General features: G+C 38.0%; 1 protein-coding gene across 1 annotated transcript in view; it reads left to right on the top strand.

Moving 5' to 3' along the window:
* The window catches only part of TRPC6 (transient receptor potential cation channel subfamily C member 6), a gene marked incomplete at both ends in the record, with an annotated part of 105,249 nt that overhangs the window by 72,649 nt on the left and 15,004 nt on the right, over positions 1-17,596 (top strand). The window contains 5 exons of the mRNA XM_082304994.1: positions 1,063-1,248; positions 3,390-3,554; positions 8,257-8,470; positions 10,328-10,555; positions 15,298-15,562. Coding sequence (XP_082161120.1) covers positions 1,063-1,248; positions 3,390-3,554; positions 8,257-8,470; positions 10,328-10,555; positions 15,298-15,562 — 1,058 coding nt within the window. The remainder of the gene's footprint in view (positions 1-1,062; positions 1,249-3,389; positions 3,555-8,256; positions 8,471-10,327; positions 10,556-15,297; positions 15,563-17,596) is intronic.

Genomic DNA, 17,596 nt, shown 5'->3' with positions numbered 1-17,596 from the left:
TTACGACATTAAAATTAGCAGAGATCACAAAAATATCAGAAGTTGTTGACACACATATGAGTAAATCTCTTTTAAGATCTAGGCCAGGGGCAATATATCTGTACACATTTTTTAGCTTTAGATATACATCTATGTCTATATCCATCTAACTCCCTATCTGTCTATCTATATTCATCTTTTATGACCCGAATGCAGCTGCAAGTAAGGAGTGGTTAATGAACTGTGGATTGCAATCATCGAAATATCTTTTTGTGTTTTGACTTACAGCTTTTGGAAAACAGTGACTGAGAAGAATATTTGGTAGTTAAAACAATAAGCAACTGAACCTGCAGTTGCAGAGCAACGTTTTGGCTCACACGGCAAAGTCTGTTGTGAGATATTTGAGCTAGAGAGCATTGAGTTGAAGTTAGAGATGTGATATCACCATGCTATCTGTAGCACTGCTGACACTGCTGCTGGAAAACAGCAATTGAATCTTCTGTTTGCAAGCTAAAAGAGATGTTGGAAAATGAGAAAGATAAGATTTACAAGAATAATTCAAGACCTAAGAAAATTCGATATATTTATGTCATTCTCAAGAAGATTGGGAAGTTGTTTAGATATGTTCTCTGTAGGGTACTCATCTTGTCCAACTGAGATCTCTACAGTGTAACTTTCTACATCTGAGCTAGTTACCTAGACTTCTGTGACAGTCAGTGAACAGAAAAATTTCCCCTGTGCTATTCATCCAACTTGAAATAGTCATTAAAATATGTCATACAATATTTCTGAAAGTGTATTTTTACTTTCAATTGGCTCTGAAGCAAGTCTAGAGAAGTAACTCAGGTGTAAAAATTGATAATGTAGATGTCCAAGGTAACCAAGGTGAGACGAATCCTACTCTCTGAACATTCAGGGGAAGTAGATGCCTGATAACAAAGTGCTGTTAATCTACCAGAAAAAAAATGTAACAAGATGCAAACAGATTATTGGTGCTCAGAGGTGTGTAGCTGGGATGTAGAACTATTTCTCTCATGTTAGGCCTAAACAGCAAGTTATCTTCTTTCTTCTTTTCTTTTCTAGAATGATTACAAGAAATTGTCTATGCAATGCAAGGATTTTGTAGTTGGCCTCCTTGATTTGTGCAGAAATACAGAAGAAGTGGAAGCTATTTTGAATGGTGATGTAGAGATGAGCCATAATAATGGAGAACGTGGTCGCCCCAGCCTTAGCCGCTTAAAACTCGCCATTAAGTATGAAGTTAAAAAAGTAAGCAATTATGTTGATCAAACAGACATGTCATGATAGTGGTATTAAATTGTGCTATTATTAAATGTTTATGTTTTGGTAGCCTCTGACACTTAAATGAACATTTGGGCCCTTCTGCACAGTGCATTTTACAAACAAAAGAATCCTTGCCCCAGATAGCTTGCAATATAAACAAGAAGTGTTGTGGATCCGTTCAAGGTGGATATTGGTCACAGTAAGTATGAGAGCAAACGGCTCGAAAAAAATGTGTAGCTATATGCAAAATTTGCAGATATTTACTTGGTTTTAGTTTTAATCTATTTTTTTTAAAAAGATGGAAGAAATTTGCACTACTTCTGCAGCCTGGAAAAGTGTCAGATTTAATAAAAACCAGAGGGTAGCACAGCACTCCTGTGCACTGCATGATCACAAATATTGATACACATTTTTGTCACGCTGTTGTGTCTTACTCAGAAAGCTGAGAAAACTTCGTGAAATTGTGTCTCACAGAAAATGTATATTTGTCTGGATAGAGGATCAGAGACGCAATCTAGGAGTAATAGTACTGTGGTTCTCACTTCTGAAGAACAGCAGGCTCCAGACGGTGTTGAATACAGGAGTAACCGTCCCTTCTTTGGCTTACTTTCATTTCTACTGTCAGTTTAATACTCTGGTCTGTATCAGAAAAGTGCTTAGTGAAACCAGTTGAGTTAGTAGCTGCACCAAGACCCTTGAATTACCATAAAACTTCTCTTGGATAATAGAGGTTGTAAAGTCCTAGGTGACATGTGTGTGAACCAGGGAGAAATGATTTGTGTGATGAAGTTTGTCCGACCAAAGATCAAGAAGATACAGCTCAGGAATATAGTTCGAAAGCAGGTTACCCTGAAGTAGAGCTATCTCCTGACAGAGCAGCAAGACCTTTGATAAAACTTTTCCTGCATAATGAAATGGATCAGATCAACACTGTGAAAATAAACAATATCTTATTTTAACAACAACAAAAAAAATAGATAGGGAATCAGGACTGTTAAAAATCCAGTATGGACTGAATATACAGATCTAATTTATCAGGCAAGAGTTGCAGATTTTTTACAAAAGTTGAGTTCACATCTCTGGGGGACGCCTAAACCATTTTTATGTGAGGATTATTTATGTGTTCATGAAGGGAAGAAAAGAAGAAAACCATTTTGACTGAAGAGTGCCTACCAGCATATGAACACAAACCTGCAAAACACTTGGCAAGCTACAGTTACTAAAGAGAGCTGAAACAACTTTTGAAGAGAAGATATCACAGTGACCTTGTCCTTCATAGTATTTGAGTCTTAATCTTTCCTTGAATGTGAACTTTCTTTCAACACTTTCTCTTGCCTGATAGACGTTTGTTGCACCTTCAGCCAATCATCCTTTAAATATAGAGAACTATTCTAGAAAAAAAAATACTAGATTCAGTTAAATTTTTAATTGTATTTCCAGGTCTAGACTTAAAAATTTATGGTGCACAAGAATCCACTGTTTATTAATATCTACCTTTGTAAGACGCTTCTTATGCTCTCCAGAGGTTTTGACAGAAAAGAGGATATAGGCCAAACTTCTCAGTTTTGCAGAGTTTGTCCAAAAGATTCCAGAACCAAGTTATAAATAGTCCTTAGCTGATTTCCAGCAAAAGTGACAGCTGTTTTCTTATGCCAGCTGAAAGAAACGGTATTTTCCATGTTAGCATGTGAAAATATGGCATATTCTTTCTTTCATAACTAAAGACTATATAACATCCTTTGCAGAACAGAAAGACTTAAAGTTTTGGAATTTCTGAAGTAGTAACATGGAAATTATAAATGTCAGAAACAAGTAGAGTTTGCCCAGATAAAGTTTATCTTTAATTACTGTTAGATGGAAATTAATAGTTTGTGATGGAACACAGTGTCAATAAAATAATAGTTTTTTAAATTAAAGGATTTCTTGTTGCTGATAGCAATATGTGTGCATGCTGGGAGATTATGATCATCAGAAAACTTTTTCTCATACCCTTGTTAATGCTCCTTTGAATATAACCTGAGTTGTTGCTATTCCCATATTCTTAATGCACTTCATTTAGCTGTTATTTTAATAAAAGATATTCTGATAGCAATATTATTTTGTTGTGCTCCTTTTCTCTGTTACAGTTTGTAGCACATCCAAACTGCCAGCAACAACTTCTCTCAATCTGGTATGAGAATTTGTCAGGTTTACGGCAGCAGACGATGGCAGTGAAGTTTCTGGTTGTTCTTGCTGTTGCGGTAGGACTGCCATTCCTTTCAATGGCTTACTGGATTGCTCCTTGCAGTAAGGTCAGTCTGTGAAATCTTGTAATGGCCTTTTATTAACTCGTGTATCATCTGTATGTAGATTCCTGTCTGGCAAAGATGAAGCATGAGTATAAATTACTGACATGCTTAAATAATACTTCAGAAATGTGTTATTTTAAAGCTGCGTTAGAATGGAACGGCTACGAGATTGTATGTTCTGATAATTGTAATTAAGACAGGTAAATGTATTGTGTTAAATGCAATGTATATTAAATTAAATTACAATGGTTGAGCAAGAGTTGCCTTGTAGAAATTGTACTTTAGAAACAACGAATCAAACTTTTTTCCATTTAGTTGTTGCCTTAGTAGGCAGATGCAGAGGATCCTCATTTCCCATTGATTCAGAGCTAGACTAAGTTCAAGCTGTGCGTTGATTCCAGTTACCTCAAAAGCAATTTTATTTTTGATGATTAAAAATTAATAGATAAAAGTTGCTGAAACATGGATGCCAGAAATTAAAACAATCATCATCAGTTTTCTAGAATTCAAAGTGAACTGTGTTGGCTTGTGAAGACAGCGCTAATACTCATTATCACAGCCTCCCCTGCATCCATTTATAATGCACTGTCTGGATTTGGATGCTGTATGTGTTTTGGATGATATATAGTATGGAAAGCCTTTCCACTGAAGATGGGTTACAATCTCTGACCTCTCTGAACTTTGTGTTGAATCTCTGTTTTAGCGGATCACTATCCATTTTAAATGGACACTGATGGAAAATTTCCCGTGAGAGTATGTTAGAGGGAACAAATGGGATCCTATAAGGATTATTCAACAGGTTACAGTATAACATCCATGATTTTAGCAGGCTGAATCCTATGCACATACAATGATTCCAGGGGAAGAGGAAGGTTAAAAGAGAGGACTGAGGTCTTTGTGGTTTGTTTGGGGTTTTTTTTATTGTTCTCTGAGAGGAGAAAGGTGGGCCTTTTTTGTATTTTTCATTTCTTTTAGTCAGGGCGATAAAAATAAGTTATATCATTTTCACTTTTTGTACAGTGACTAGGATTTTTATGAATACTTTTGTCTTAAAACATGCCTTGAGATTCAACATACTTCAGTAACTGGTTTTCAACTATAGCAGTGACTTATCTATTTGTCATTTTCCTTTTTCAATGTTTTATTGGATTTTAAAGTAAATTTGAACCATTGTACATTCTGGAAAAGCTATTTCAAAGTAGCTTTTTAAAGTCAAGGTTCAAGGGACAGCATCCTTTAAGGTTTCCCTTCCTCTGTCACTATTTAATTGTCTCATCGTGTGATTTATATGTTGAATGCTTTTTGTTACATTATATTCTGCAAATGTAAAATCTAATCCACCTTTTTCACCAGTTGCCATTTCTTACCTTGTGCTTTGCTCATACTTCAAAATTTGATTCTTCTGTTTTTTGAAGACAAAAATGTTCACTGTTTAATTTCAGGATAGGATGGCTCCAATACAGAACATGATCTGTAGCAACAGAGTCCATTCCGTCTATGAATTGATGGAATTTTATAAATCTCTTCTCCTCCTACCAAGATAAAGTACCCATTCTTTTTCCAGGTTTGGCACTATAGGGCACAGTGACACAAGACAGAAAATACGGTATTTGTGGTGAAAATAACAGCTTGCAGTGGAGTTATTCTGACACATTTCTTTATATTCTTGTGCCATGGCTCTGGGAAAGGCAAAAATGTCTTTACGACATTTCAACATCTCAGTCAGTTACCTGTATAGCTGACCAGTTTCCTCTTTAGGAAAAAATTAATTTGAGCTTGGACCACAGATACTGAATTGAGAGTTTCTGGTCTGGAAAAAAATTCGTAGAAATATGTGGACAAAGTCCTGTTGATTTGGCAGGAATTCACTAGTGTCAGATGTCGAAAGGAATTACGATTGCCTCTTATTTGAGTTTCAGCCAGCAATCCACATGGAGGCACTTCAAAGTTTTGTGAACTGTTTGCTCTGCATTTCTAATTGCTAATTCAGTCTAACTACTGACATAATTAACTCAAAACTTCTAGAATACTGTTTTATTACATGACATTTTGAAAGAGTAAAAACTTTTTTCAGTTATGTCCAAGAATCTCTAATGTCTGTGCTGTTCAGCTCTAATTATTAATAGAATTTAGATTTTTAGCTTTATGAATTCATAAGTAATTCAGTCAGCCCCTGGCCAAGATGAGGGATCTGAATTTGAAACTGAATCGTCTTTCACTGTTCCCAGCCACCTGGGGTTAGCATTTCTAAAGAAGTAACTTGATAAGTCCCTACGTGCTTTCTAGAAGCATGTTCTGAGGGTTATAGACATTCCTCTTTTGCACTGTGGTAGAGGAAAAGAAATTGAACATCATGTCCAGTATATGAGGAGCTAGGAAATTGTCCTTCCTAAAGAAGTATATGCATTATGTCTTTTTTGTTATCAGGCCTTTTCTCCTTTGTGATAGATGTGCTACCTGGAGTCCTATTTTATCAATTCTTTATCAATGCCATACTCCACAATGTTACAATACTGATTGTTTCTGCAGAGTCACGAAGGTGGAATAACGTGAATCACTGACTTCAGTCCCCAGCGATTTCAGATTACCCTATATACAGACAAATACACGTCGAAGTATCCACAATATAACTATTGTATATCTTGTCCTAACCCAAACCAACCTATAAAAAACTCTCCAAAACTCTATAGCAAACGAAAGACCATAGCACAGAGGATCAGAAACCAGAAAAAAACCTAGAACAAAACCCAAACCCACTTAAATTATAGAAAGAGATTCAGAGCATTTAGAAGGTCATGTCCTTGATCTGTGCAATGGGAGGGAATTTATTATGTCAAAATGCACAGTGGAAGTGTGTTAAGGAGGGACTCTAGCTTATAGAAAAGTCCAAACTTGCAAGATTATGGCCTTGTCTCTACATGTTGTTCTTCCTTTCCCTGATCCATATTTTCTGACCTATATCTTCTCCATAAAGAGATTTGGAATTTTAAAAGTGTCATTTCAAGATTTTATTGGATCACTGTTATATGGCAATGTCATAACAACTTCCAGCATTTGTTTAATCTGTTCAACCGTAGTCAGTCCTGCTTCCGGGGAGATTTTACTATATATATATGTAAAAAATACTTTTCTGTCTCTTTTGAAGGGGTGGGAGAGGGAACGCTAGGAGTTCAGTCTTTTAAATTTTGTATTTTTTGATCAAGGGATATATTAATCTTACCTCCTTAAGTATTTTTTCTTCTTTTCTGGCTATGTGTCTTTCTGGCTTCTGTCTCCTAACCCATCTTCGTTTGTGAACACAAGAATAATGCATTTAAAAGGACACTGTCAAGGTACTTTATAATTTTCCAGCTCTGCTTTATTGTGTGTTGTTTATGACTGTTCCTTCCTGGCTTGAAATAAAATCTTTCCCTATGATATTTACCTGTTCGCTTTGTAGTTAACAGAAAATAATTGGTTGTTGAAGTTCATCTCATGAGGCTGACAGAATATTTTATTTAATAAAAGATAAATTAATTTTATTGAGTGAGAAACATAATGAATGGTATGGGTTTGCAAAATAATATAAAAAAGAAAGAAGATAAAATTTTGTGCCTGCTAACCTTGACAGTGTTCCTTTGACAGTATCTTCTTCTTACATTTGTCTAGTTTTCTTAATGTTATCTGTATTTGAGACGTTACCATTGCATCCTCAGCTGCATCCTCTTATTCTGTGTTTCTCTAAAAGCTGACTGTAAGGACAGCAAATTCGGACTTTGATATTGAAACAAGTGTAGCAAAAATGCAAATACCAATAACTTATCTTTCTGCCTTCCCCTCCCTTTCTCAGACCACAGATTGTTACATGTTTCAGCTAAGATCCGTGACACTTGCTTTCAGTTCTTTCCAAGGAATTTTTGTCAGATACAGATACTGTCTTCGTCTAAAATTAAAAAGTATTTTTCTGCAGCTGCCAACTAAGTGAACAATCTAAGACTTTTACTATTAATACAGGCACTCTCAAAAATAAAGTAAATAATTGCTAAAAGTTCAGCCTTGTGTGAGTTTTTATGGAACTTTTAGGTTTTCCAAGTGTTGCACTAAACCATTTTAAAGTTGTTCTTAGTCATGACAAAGTTGAGGACATTTCCATTAAAGGAGTCAGGAAGGAAATTAAGACACTACAGAACTATAAACATAACCATTTGAGGCCTCATGACTTTTTTTTGGAAAAGAAAATAAGTTGGGAAACCTGCACAATAACTGTGCTAAACTGAGTATCATGTCAGTCAAGAAACAGAATCCTTTAGTCATAATTCACTCCTGGTAATAATTTAATGCTTTATAGGATGTGTCAAAATCTCATTTTCTTTGTTGCCTCATAAAGATGACTAGCATATAAGAAATTCAACAACTATAGTAATTTTTTCTCTTGATTACCTATAACAGACACATATGCCCCAAAATAATTACAGAATTATTTCAAAACACTGAGTTAAAAATACATATATGGTGAAACTGAGAGATTATCCCTCTGAAAACAGTAAATAAGTAGAAACTTTTAAAGGTGACTTTCAGCATGGCATCATAGTATACAAGTTTTTCCAAATATTTGTTTCTGTGTGTTATTGAAATATATATTTCTCTGTGTTACTGTTCTTTTTATACATTTTTATTTTGGAAGAAGGCAATGCAATATCCTTGTGTTTCATAACCTCTGTTGCAGCTGGGGAGGATAATGCGTGGACCATTTATGAAGTTTGTAGCCCATGCAGCCTCTTTCACCATTTTTCTTGGTCTGCTTGTCATGAATGCAGCTGACAGATTTGATGGCACCAAACTCCGACCTAATGAAACAACAGGCAATGTAAAACAGCTATTCAGGATGAAAACATCCTGTTTTTCATGGATGGAGATGCTCATTATTTCTTGGGTAATAGGTAAAGATTAATTCTCACTTAACTTTGTCTTGCTATGATTTCAGTGACGCTGGACCCGATTTAATCCTTTGCTATTAATGTTATGTGTAAAAATTGCAACAAAGGGGGTTTATTCAACTGGCTGCATTCCCACATTGGCCTCATGTTTCTTATTGGATGTCAGCAGGGTTCGCATGTGCCTAGTTAATCAAAAACACTCAGGTTAAGGACTTAGGTGAAATCTACATCATCGGAATATTAATGAATTGAGTTTTATTATTTCAAAAGAAAGTGTCTACCAGTTTTCTGGATTTTTTTGAGTCAGGCTGTGTCAGCTCCCAAGGAGAAGGATTTCCACATCATGGGCCAAGTTTTTTTGTGTCCAATTGTCCCTTTCTGCTAAGATTCTCTTACTTTGCAAGCATGACTGCAGAATTAATAGTGTATAGCTGAATGTGTTATTGACAAAAGAGAAGCAGAATATAGACCCCTGAACATTCAGCGGTAGATTTTTCCATCCCAACATAGGATGAACTGAATACTAGGAACAGTACTCTGAGCTGCCCCATTCAAGTCGGTGATGAAGTACCGAACAGCATAAGAACTTGAGCACAGACCCTCAAAAATATTTTAGCTGTCTGATTCTTATTTGCAAGTCTAATACCATTTATTCCAATGGGGTTTAGATGCTGACATATTTTAAAGATCTAGGTTCTGGTTATTAAGACAGTAATATGGGAAAGTTAAATTCAAGTTAAGTAAAATCTGTTTCCGTTCAAGAGCTTATGCATTTAAAATATTTTGCTTTTATGAGCTCTCTGTGATTGAAATTGCAGCCATTTGTACACCAACTGATTCTTATAGCTCTAAAAGATATTGACAATCTTTATTTATTTCCTCATACAGCTGTATATAAATTAATATAATTATGTATTATGGGAATAATATGGCATTTAGGTTTCCAAATATTCTGTAAGTATCAGTGTTTTCATCTGATAATAAAGGAGCAAATAATAATTTTCCAATTTAAAGTTCTAGTTTGCTAATTTAATCTATTTTTATTTATTTCAGTGTCATGCATAAGATGGTTTATTGAAAATTAATTCAGTGCATACAGATGTAGCATTGAATTTAATTACTGTAATTAACATTATAATTGTCCTTATCTTAAAATGATGAAAAGTTCCTTCAGACAATTCGATAAGTGCAAAAAATAGTGACAGTATTCCAGTTCAGTTTTTTATCAACTGTCTTTAGAATCCTAGAAATGTATTTCATGATTAAATAAATTTTATCTTGAAAAGGAGAAGAATTTGCTCAATAAAAAGGATGCCATAAACCAATATTGTACTCCTATATTTTATTATTAAGGGGGAATAATTAGGAATCAAACAGATACCTTTGCTCTATTGAAGAAGCATTAGGTCTGATTCTTACTTTTATGATCATTTGTCACATATATTTGCAATTTCAGTAAAATAGACTGTACCCAGGGTACTCTGCAAATAAGAAAATGTGAGTTCTGCTGTTAGTTCTACCACTAATGTTCCACCATCATGCCAGAGCATTTCTGCTCTTTCAGTCTCTTTCTGTGTAACAGATGATAATATTGACAGCCAGTTCTTCTCTTTGAAAGATTTTGTAGTTGTACAGGAAAAAGCAGTATGAAAGATTATTATTACTCACATGAGAAAGAAGTACTGGAATGTATATGAATTGGCAGGTTCAAGGATTTCAGTTTGTGTTCGAACTCCCACTGACCAAAATGGTTTTGAGTTTGACTGCAACCAAGAGCATATCCTATACATAATAAAATATAAAATAAAACAAACATGAAGATAAAAGAACACACTGTTTTCTCTGTTCTGTCTTATACAGGCATGATATGGTCTGAATGTAAAGAAATTTGGTCTCAAGGTCCGAAGGAATACCTTTTTGAGTTATGGAATATGCTTGATTTTGGTATGTTAGCAATTTTTGCAGCATCATTTATAGCAAGGTTTATGGCATTTTGGCATGCGTCCAGAGCCCAGAACTTCGTTGATGCAAATATGAAAGATCTGACAAGTCCAACACTGGAGCCCAACATAAAATACTACACCTTGGGTGAGTTGATTGCACATGATTAAGACTTACTTCTTGGGCCAAGATGAATTGATTTGCTGTTAATAAGTCTCCAATGCTTTAGTTCCACAATGTACTGCTAAAGAAATTCCCACCCCTTCTTCTCTTTCTCATCCCTACTATTTGATTACAGTTCCGTTGGCTATGCTCATACATCTCTTTGGGGACTGTTCTAGACATCAGGCACTGGAATGATCTAAGATCAAAATAACCCCACTGTCACTCTACCCCTATTCAAGGTTATTTTAATCCAGGTCGTTTCATCTGTTCAGTTACACAATGCCATACCGCAAACACTTGTGTTGGCACAACTGTGAATGTGATGTACTGTAATGCAGGGGCAGAACTAAGCAATGAGATGCAGAAACTTCTTAAACCTGCTTTGCCAACATGACCAATGTATCTTTTATATATTCTTTGCTCAGAGACTCTGTTATATTATTTTAATATTTCTCAATCCACTGTCTTTACCAGTAAGAGATAAAAATGTTAATAAACTTGTTTGGCATATGTGAGAAATGACTAGAAGCTATTTTGCCCAAATGAGAAAAGATTAAGCTCTGTTTACTTGTGTTCACTCTCAACACCACTACATCTCTCTTCCCTTTATTAAATATTTTTCTCTAAATACTGAATTATATTGGTTTCTATCTCTAGTCTATGCCTCAAATATTATTTCTGATAAGCCTGCATTTCTTCATTATCCAGGCTGTAGAAAGAGCAGAGCAATTAATGTACATATTCCGAAACCCATTAAATTGTAGTCTTATAAATTTTACTAGAAAGTTACAAATTTCATGTAAGTTATAAAAGCAGCTAGTTAAATATTAATTCAGTTTTCAGTAACACCCATTTGAAGAATTTGCAAACAGGGACTGTTTATGTTCACAGTTTCTGGGTATGACAAGCACAAGTCTTGTAACTCATTTATGCTGTATAATACTGTATCATCTAGCGAGACAGCTTCCGTTGACATCAGTCATGAGTTGTGACTTTGTTATGCATTTAAGCAGTTGAGTCATTTTTTAGTGTATAGAATCATAGAATTGTTTGGGTTGGAAAAGTCTTTTAAGATCATCAAGCCCAACTGTTAACCTAGCACTGCCAAGTCCATCACTAAACATGTCCCTAAGCATCACATCTACATGTCTTTTAAATACCTCCAGGAATGGGAACTCAACCACTTCCCCAGGGAGCCTGTTCCAATGCTTGACAACCCTTTCAGTGAAGAAGTTTTTCCTAATATCCAATCTAAACCTCCCCTGGTGCAACTTGAGGCCATTTCCTCTTGTCCTATCGGTTGTTACTTGGGTTGTTACTTGAGACTGCGACCCCCACCTTGCTACAACCTCCTTTCAGGTAGTTGTAGAGAGCAATAAGGTCTCCCCTCAGCCTCCTTTTCTCCAGACTAAACCACCCCAGTTCTTTCAGCTGCTCCTCATTAGACTTGTTCTCTAGACCCTTGTTGCCCTTCTTTGGACATGCTCCAGCACCTCCATGTCCTTCTTGTAGTGAGGGGCCCAAAACCGAGGTGCGGCCTCACTAGTGCATAGTACAGGGGGATGATCATTTTCCTAATCCTGCTGGCCACACTATTTCTGATGCAAGCCAGGATGCTATTGGCCTTCTTGGCCACCTGGCGACACTGCTGGCTCATGTTCAGCTGGCTGTTCACCAACACCTCCAGGTCCTTTTTCGCCAGGCAGCGCTACAGGGTTGGGGAGGAATGGCTGGAGAGCAGCTCTCCAGCCACTCCTCCCCAAGCCTGTAGCACTGCATGGGGTTGTTGTGACCAAAGTGCAGGACCTGGCACTGAGCCTTGTTGAACTTCATACAGTTGGCCTCGGCCCAGCCAGCCAGCCTGTCCAGGTCCCTCTGTAGGGCCTTTTTACCCTCATGTACACTGAATTATGCTTGGAGAACATCTATGTATGGTCATACTAACATGGATAATATTAAAAGTGAATATTTCATGCCACAGCTTTCATCATAGGCTAGCAAACATAACTTGGTGAACGCCAGGTTGAACATGAGCCAGCAAAGGGCCCTTGTGGCCAAGAAGCCCAATGGTATCCTTGGCTGCACTAGGCAAAGCATTGCCACCAGGTCGAGGGAGGTGATCTTTGCCCTCTACTCAGCACTGGTGAGGCCACACCTGGAGTCCTGTGTCTAGTTCTGGGCTCCCCAGTATGAGAGAGACATGGACATACTGGAAAGAAGGGCCTGTGAAGGGCCACAAAGATGATGAAGGGACTGGAGCATCTCTTCTGTAAGGAAAGGCTGAGGGAGCTGGGACTGTTCAGCCTGGAGAAGAGAAGGCTCAGGGGGGATCTTATGAATGTATATAAATGCCTGAGGAGAGGGTGCAAAGAGAACGGAGCCAGGCTCTCTTCAGTGGTGCCCAGTGACAGGACCAGAGGCAATGGGCACAAACTGAACACAGGAGGTTCCCTCTGAACATCGGGAAACAGTTTTTTACTGTGAGAGTGACCGAGCACTGGCACAGGTTGCCCAGTGAGGTGGTGGAGTCTCCATCCTTGGAGATATTCATATGCCATCTGGACATGATCCTGGGCAACCAGATCTAGGTGGCCCTGCTTGAGCAGGTGGTTGGACCAGATGACCTCCAGAGGTCCCTTCCCACCTCAAACTTTCTGTGATAACAAAGCTCATCTGGAAACCTAAAAGACATCTGGCTACTAGCCCATACTGAAATATCTGGCATCTTTGATTTTAGTTATCCATGAATTCTGAGGTAAAGCTAACATAGGTATGTCTGCTTATGTGAATATGTGCCGTCTTTGCCATACAATTTTCTCTTTTCAGTATAGTGTGTAGTAGGCTTTACAGTGAGGAGCTCAATAAACAAAAGAATATGCACGTACCTACATGAAGCACACAGCAGCTAACAAGGCAATGTATGTGTGCTAACTGAGCCTTGTTATGCCTAAAACCAGAGTCATTCATTACTTTGTCATGATACATGAATACTGGCATGGCAGTAAGTTCCTTGAAGAATATAGTCTTCCGATACTTTATTAAATGGTTATTTGTTAGTTAACATCTCAAATTAGTATTTTTCCAAATGCCAGTGTTTGCCTTCATTACAGTATAAATTGTTTGTTTCATTTTTTGGCATTTACAGTAGAATAAACTCAAATGACAACACTCTCCTGGGATGTAGGAAACCCATCCCAGGTTAACCTCTTCTCTTTCCTGAAGCACAGTAGTGAATTGAACGTAGGCCTTCCACCTCATGGGAGAATGCCTTAATCTCCAGCTAGGAAGTATCCTGAATGGTATGGCTTTGGATTTCTCCTTCTGACACTTTTCTATAAATATTGCTTTAAGTACAGGTTTGAACCTGAATGTTTCCCTCTTCAGTTGAATGTGTTCCCTATCAAACAGCAGTGTCACATTCACTCATGATCCAAAGGATGTTCAAGTAATTCACACAAGTGGATTAGCTTCAACAGAAGAGATTGATAGAAATAATGACAGAAAAGGTGATGAAATGGGTGTTTGGCCTGTGTCAGAAAAGGGCCATTACCATTTCACTATGAGTAAAAAGATGGAGTAAATAGAAAAAGTAGAGAAACATTGTTTCCACAGTTTTGGAGTTGTTGATGGCATTTAATGATTCCATATCCCCACATCAAAACAGTTCATTTTGGATAGCTCAAACAAATCACATTTCTAATTTAATTTATTCAGTTTTCATCACCTGACACTATAAGCTGAATTTTACTTAAATTCTCTAATAGGTTGGGATTCAACTCCCAAAAAGTTACTTCAGTGATCTTACAGCCCACCTTTATAATCAATGGAGATCTAATCAATACAGACAGTGGAGCTGTGAAATGATTTTAGGGCTACCTGGCTCAATTCAATTGGCCAAACGTAAGTGACTATGGCCGTTTGAATCGCCAAGGTGCTGCTTCAAAAAGACCTCGCACAGATCTGTACAAGCAACCTTGGATACCCTGGGCATCTCAGATGGCAATGGATGTCTTTATTCAGGTGTCTGAATCAAACCCCAAGTGCTCAGGAAGCTGCACAGACTATACCTTCCATTTGGATAGCTGTCTGTAGGCATCTTAATCTCAAGCTGAAGCCCACTCATTGTTTCTTCTAATTAAAAATTACATTTCTGATGAAGGTGTAAAAAGAAGAAAGTAAAACATAAGTGAAAAAGTAAAATGCTTCCCCAGCCCTAGCATAGTAGTTGGAATAGTATCCCACTTGTGTTTCAGTCTTAACAAGGTATCTTCCTTTCTTTCACTTTTATTTCTAGCAGCATCTTCATGTATGACATTCACTGAGCACTGTGCTGTAGCGGACAACCACTACTGGCACTATTTGAGCAGTCATTCTTGGCACATGGAAGCCCAAGTTAATACCCAAGTATTCACAGCTCTCAGTGAGGAAGTGGATTTTCTGTGTGCTTTTTAAGTTTGAAATGGTAGAAAGTAACTGCTCCTTACTTTTAGACAACAAATTTTTTCTGCAAGTGAAAGTTGCTGAAAATTATGATGCAATGTACAACAAAGGGAAAAAAATCCATGAAGACTGCATCTTATCTGTTCCAAACGAGCATAGAACCATTACATTCAATTTCAGTTTACCCTGATTGTTCATTGTTACTAACCACAAGAGAGTACTTCAGTGAACAGCCTAAGATGGACTTTGAAAAACTGACCGGAATTCTCATCTTTTGTTTCTAGCCAGAATAAACTGGGATCCATCTGATCCTCAGATCATATCTGAAGGCCTGTATGCAATTGCAGTAGTATTAAGTTTCTCCAGAATAGCCTACATCTTACCAGCTAATGAAAGCTTTGGACCACTGCAGATATCACTTGGCAGAACTGTGAAAGACATCTTCAAGTTCATGGTGATATTTATCATGGTGTTTGTGGCTTTCATGATAGGCATGTTTAATCTCTATTCCTACTATCTGGGGGCAAAACAAAATGAAGCATTCACAACGTAAGTACAACTGATGAAACTGTAATGATTGTGGGCTATTTTTATGGAAAGTTGTTTGCTTGCATTGTATGTATTAAGTTTACTAATTGTTTTATAAGGTTTGTGTATCCTAAAAATTTCTTTGTCTTGGATTAAGCGGTAATTTTCTCTCTTGTTCTGGTGCTTAAAAGATATACTTTAAAACAGAGGATGAGCTCTTGATCCCAACAATACTATGATAAATCAGGAAAGACAAGCTGGGAAGGTGAGATGTAGTTGGCCTTTACGTGAGAGAGCAGCAGGAATGCCTGTGCCTCTGCCTAGGGATAGATGATGAGCCAGTGAGAGCTTACAGGTCAGGATTAGAGGGCAGACCAACATGGGTGATGTTTTAATGGATGTCTGCCACAGAATGCCTGATCAGGAAGACAAAGTAGATGAGGCCTTCTTCAGACAGCTGCAAGAAGCCTCACACTTGCAGGCCCTGGTCCTTATGGGGTTTTTTAACCACCCTGATACCTGCTGGAGGGACAACACAGCAGGGCACAAGCAATCCAGGAGGTTTCTGGAGGGCATTGACAATAAATTCCTGACACAGGTGATTGGGGAGCTGATACGGAGAGGAGCTTTGTGACACCTGACTTTTACAAACAAGGAAGAACTGGTTGGGTATTGGAAGGCTGGGAACAGCCTTGGCTGACCATGAGATGGTGGAGTTTGGGTTCCTGAGAAGAGAGAACAAGGCAAATAACAGGACCACAACCCTGGACTTTGAAGAGCAGACTTTGGGCTGTTCAGGGAAGAATCTCATGGGATAAGAGACCCTGGCTGATTTTCAAGAATTGCCTTTTCAGTGCTCAAGATTAGTCCATCTCAATGGGCAAGAAATTAAACAAAGGTGTCAGGAGGCCTGTATGGATGAACAAGAGTGACTGGTAGGCCAGCTGGTTGTGATGCCACTCAGAAGGACCCTGACAGGCTGGAGAAATGGGCTGACAGAGACCTCGTGAATTTCAACACAGGGAAATGCCATGTCCTGCCCCTCTGGAGGAATAACCCCAGGCACCAGGGCGGGCTGGGGCTGACCGGTTGGAAAGCAGCTTGGCAGAAAAGGACCTGGGCGTCCTGATGGACACCAAGTTGACCATGAGCCAGCAATGGGCTCTTGTGGCAAAGCAGCCCAACAGCCTCCTGGGCTGCATTAGGCTGGGGAGGCTTATAAAAAGCCACAAGTACCTCAGACCCTTTGCACAGCACTGTACATATGTCAGATGACCTGTCAGTGCAATCTGTTGTTCAGGGATTTCAGGACATAGGCTGGGTCAGACCCTGGGCTGCAGGACAGCACCCTGCCTACAAGGGTGGTCAGCGCCGGCACTTCAGAGCGCAGCGTAGCGGCTCCCTGCAGCACGTGGGAGCAAGGCTGGTTCCTCCATCAGCTGCTTCTGTCATCTGTAATTGAAGCAGGCTAATCACTACAGTGTGATACACATTATAAAATACTTGTCATTTAATTCAGACTACTCTGTATATTCTTACCAGAAAAAAAAATGTAACCCCTGTTTTAAGCTCTGTCTCCATAGTTTCCAATGGCAATAACCTATTCCATTTTGAGAGAAGAAAATGTATTCCCTTTTTTTTTTGGCTTTTCCTTGGCTGTTCTTTTTTTCTTCTCCCACTATAAGAGAAATTTTACTAATTTTACTCTGTCTGTCAGGAGTTCTTCGGTATAGATTTGTCATACGTCTCATTTCTAGCTGTGATTTTAAGATAAATCGCTTGAGTGGAAACTCATTCTTTTCCATGCTCTGCAGCCCTTGCCCACTTCATTTCTGGCTGTCATGATACTCAGGCTGTAGCTGTTAACGAAGTATACTCAAACTTGGCCATGAGGGAAAGATTTGTTACTACTTTTTTTATTACTATTGGTTCACACAATAGATAAAGTACCTAAAACTACAACTCACAGATGGAATACTGATAAAATATGATAAGCAGAGAAGTAAATTCATGACTAAAAATTGCAAGCTTCTTTTAAACTTTTTTTTCTTAACA

Source organism: Platalea leucorodia (assembly GCF_965183815.1).
Source record: "Platalea leucorodia genome assembly, chromosome: 2".
In the NCBI taxonomy this organism is placed as follows: domain Eukaryota; kingdom Metazoa; phylum Chordata; class Aves; order Pelecaniformes; family Threskiornithidae; genus Platalea; species Platalea leucorodia.
Note: the sequence above shows the minus strand (reverse complement) of the source record. Positions and strands in the feature narration are given on the sequence as shown.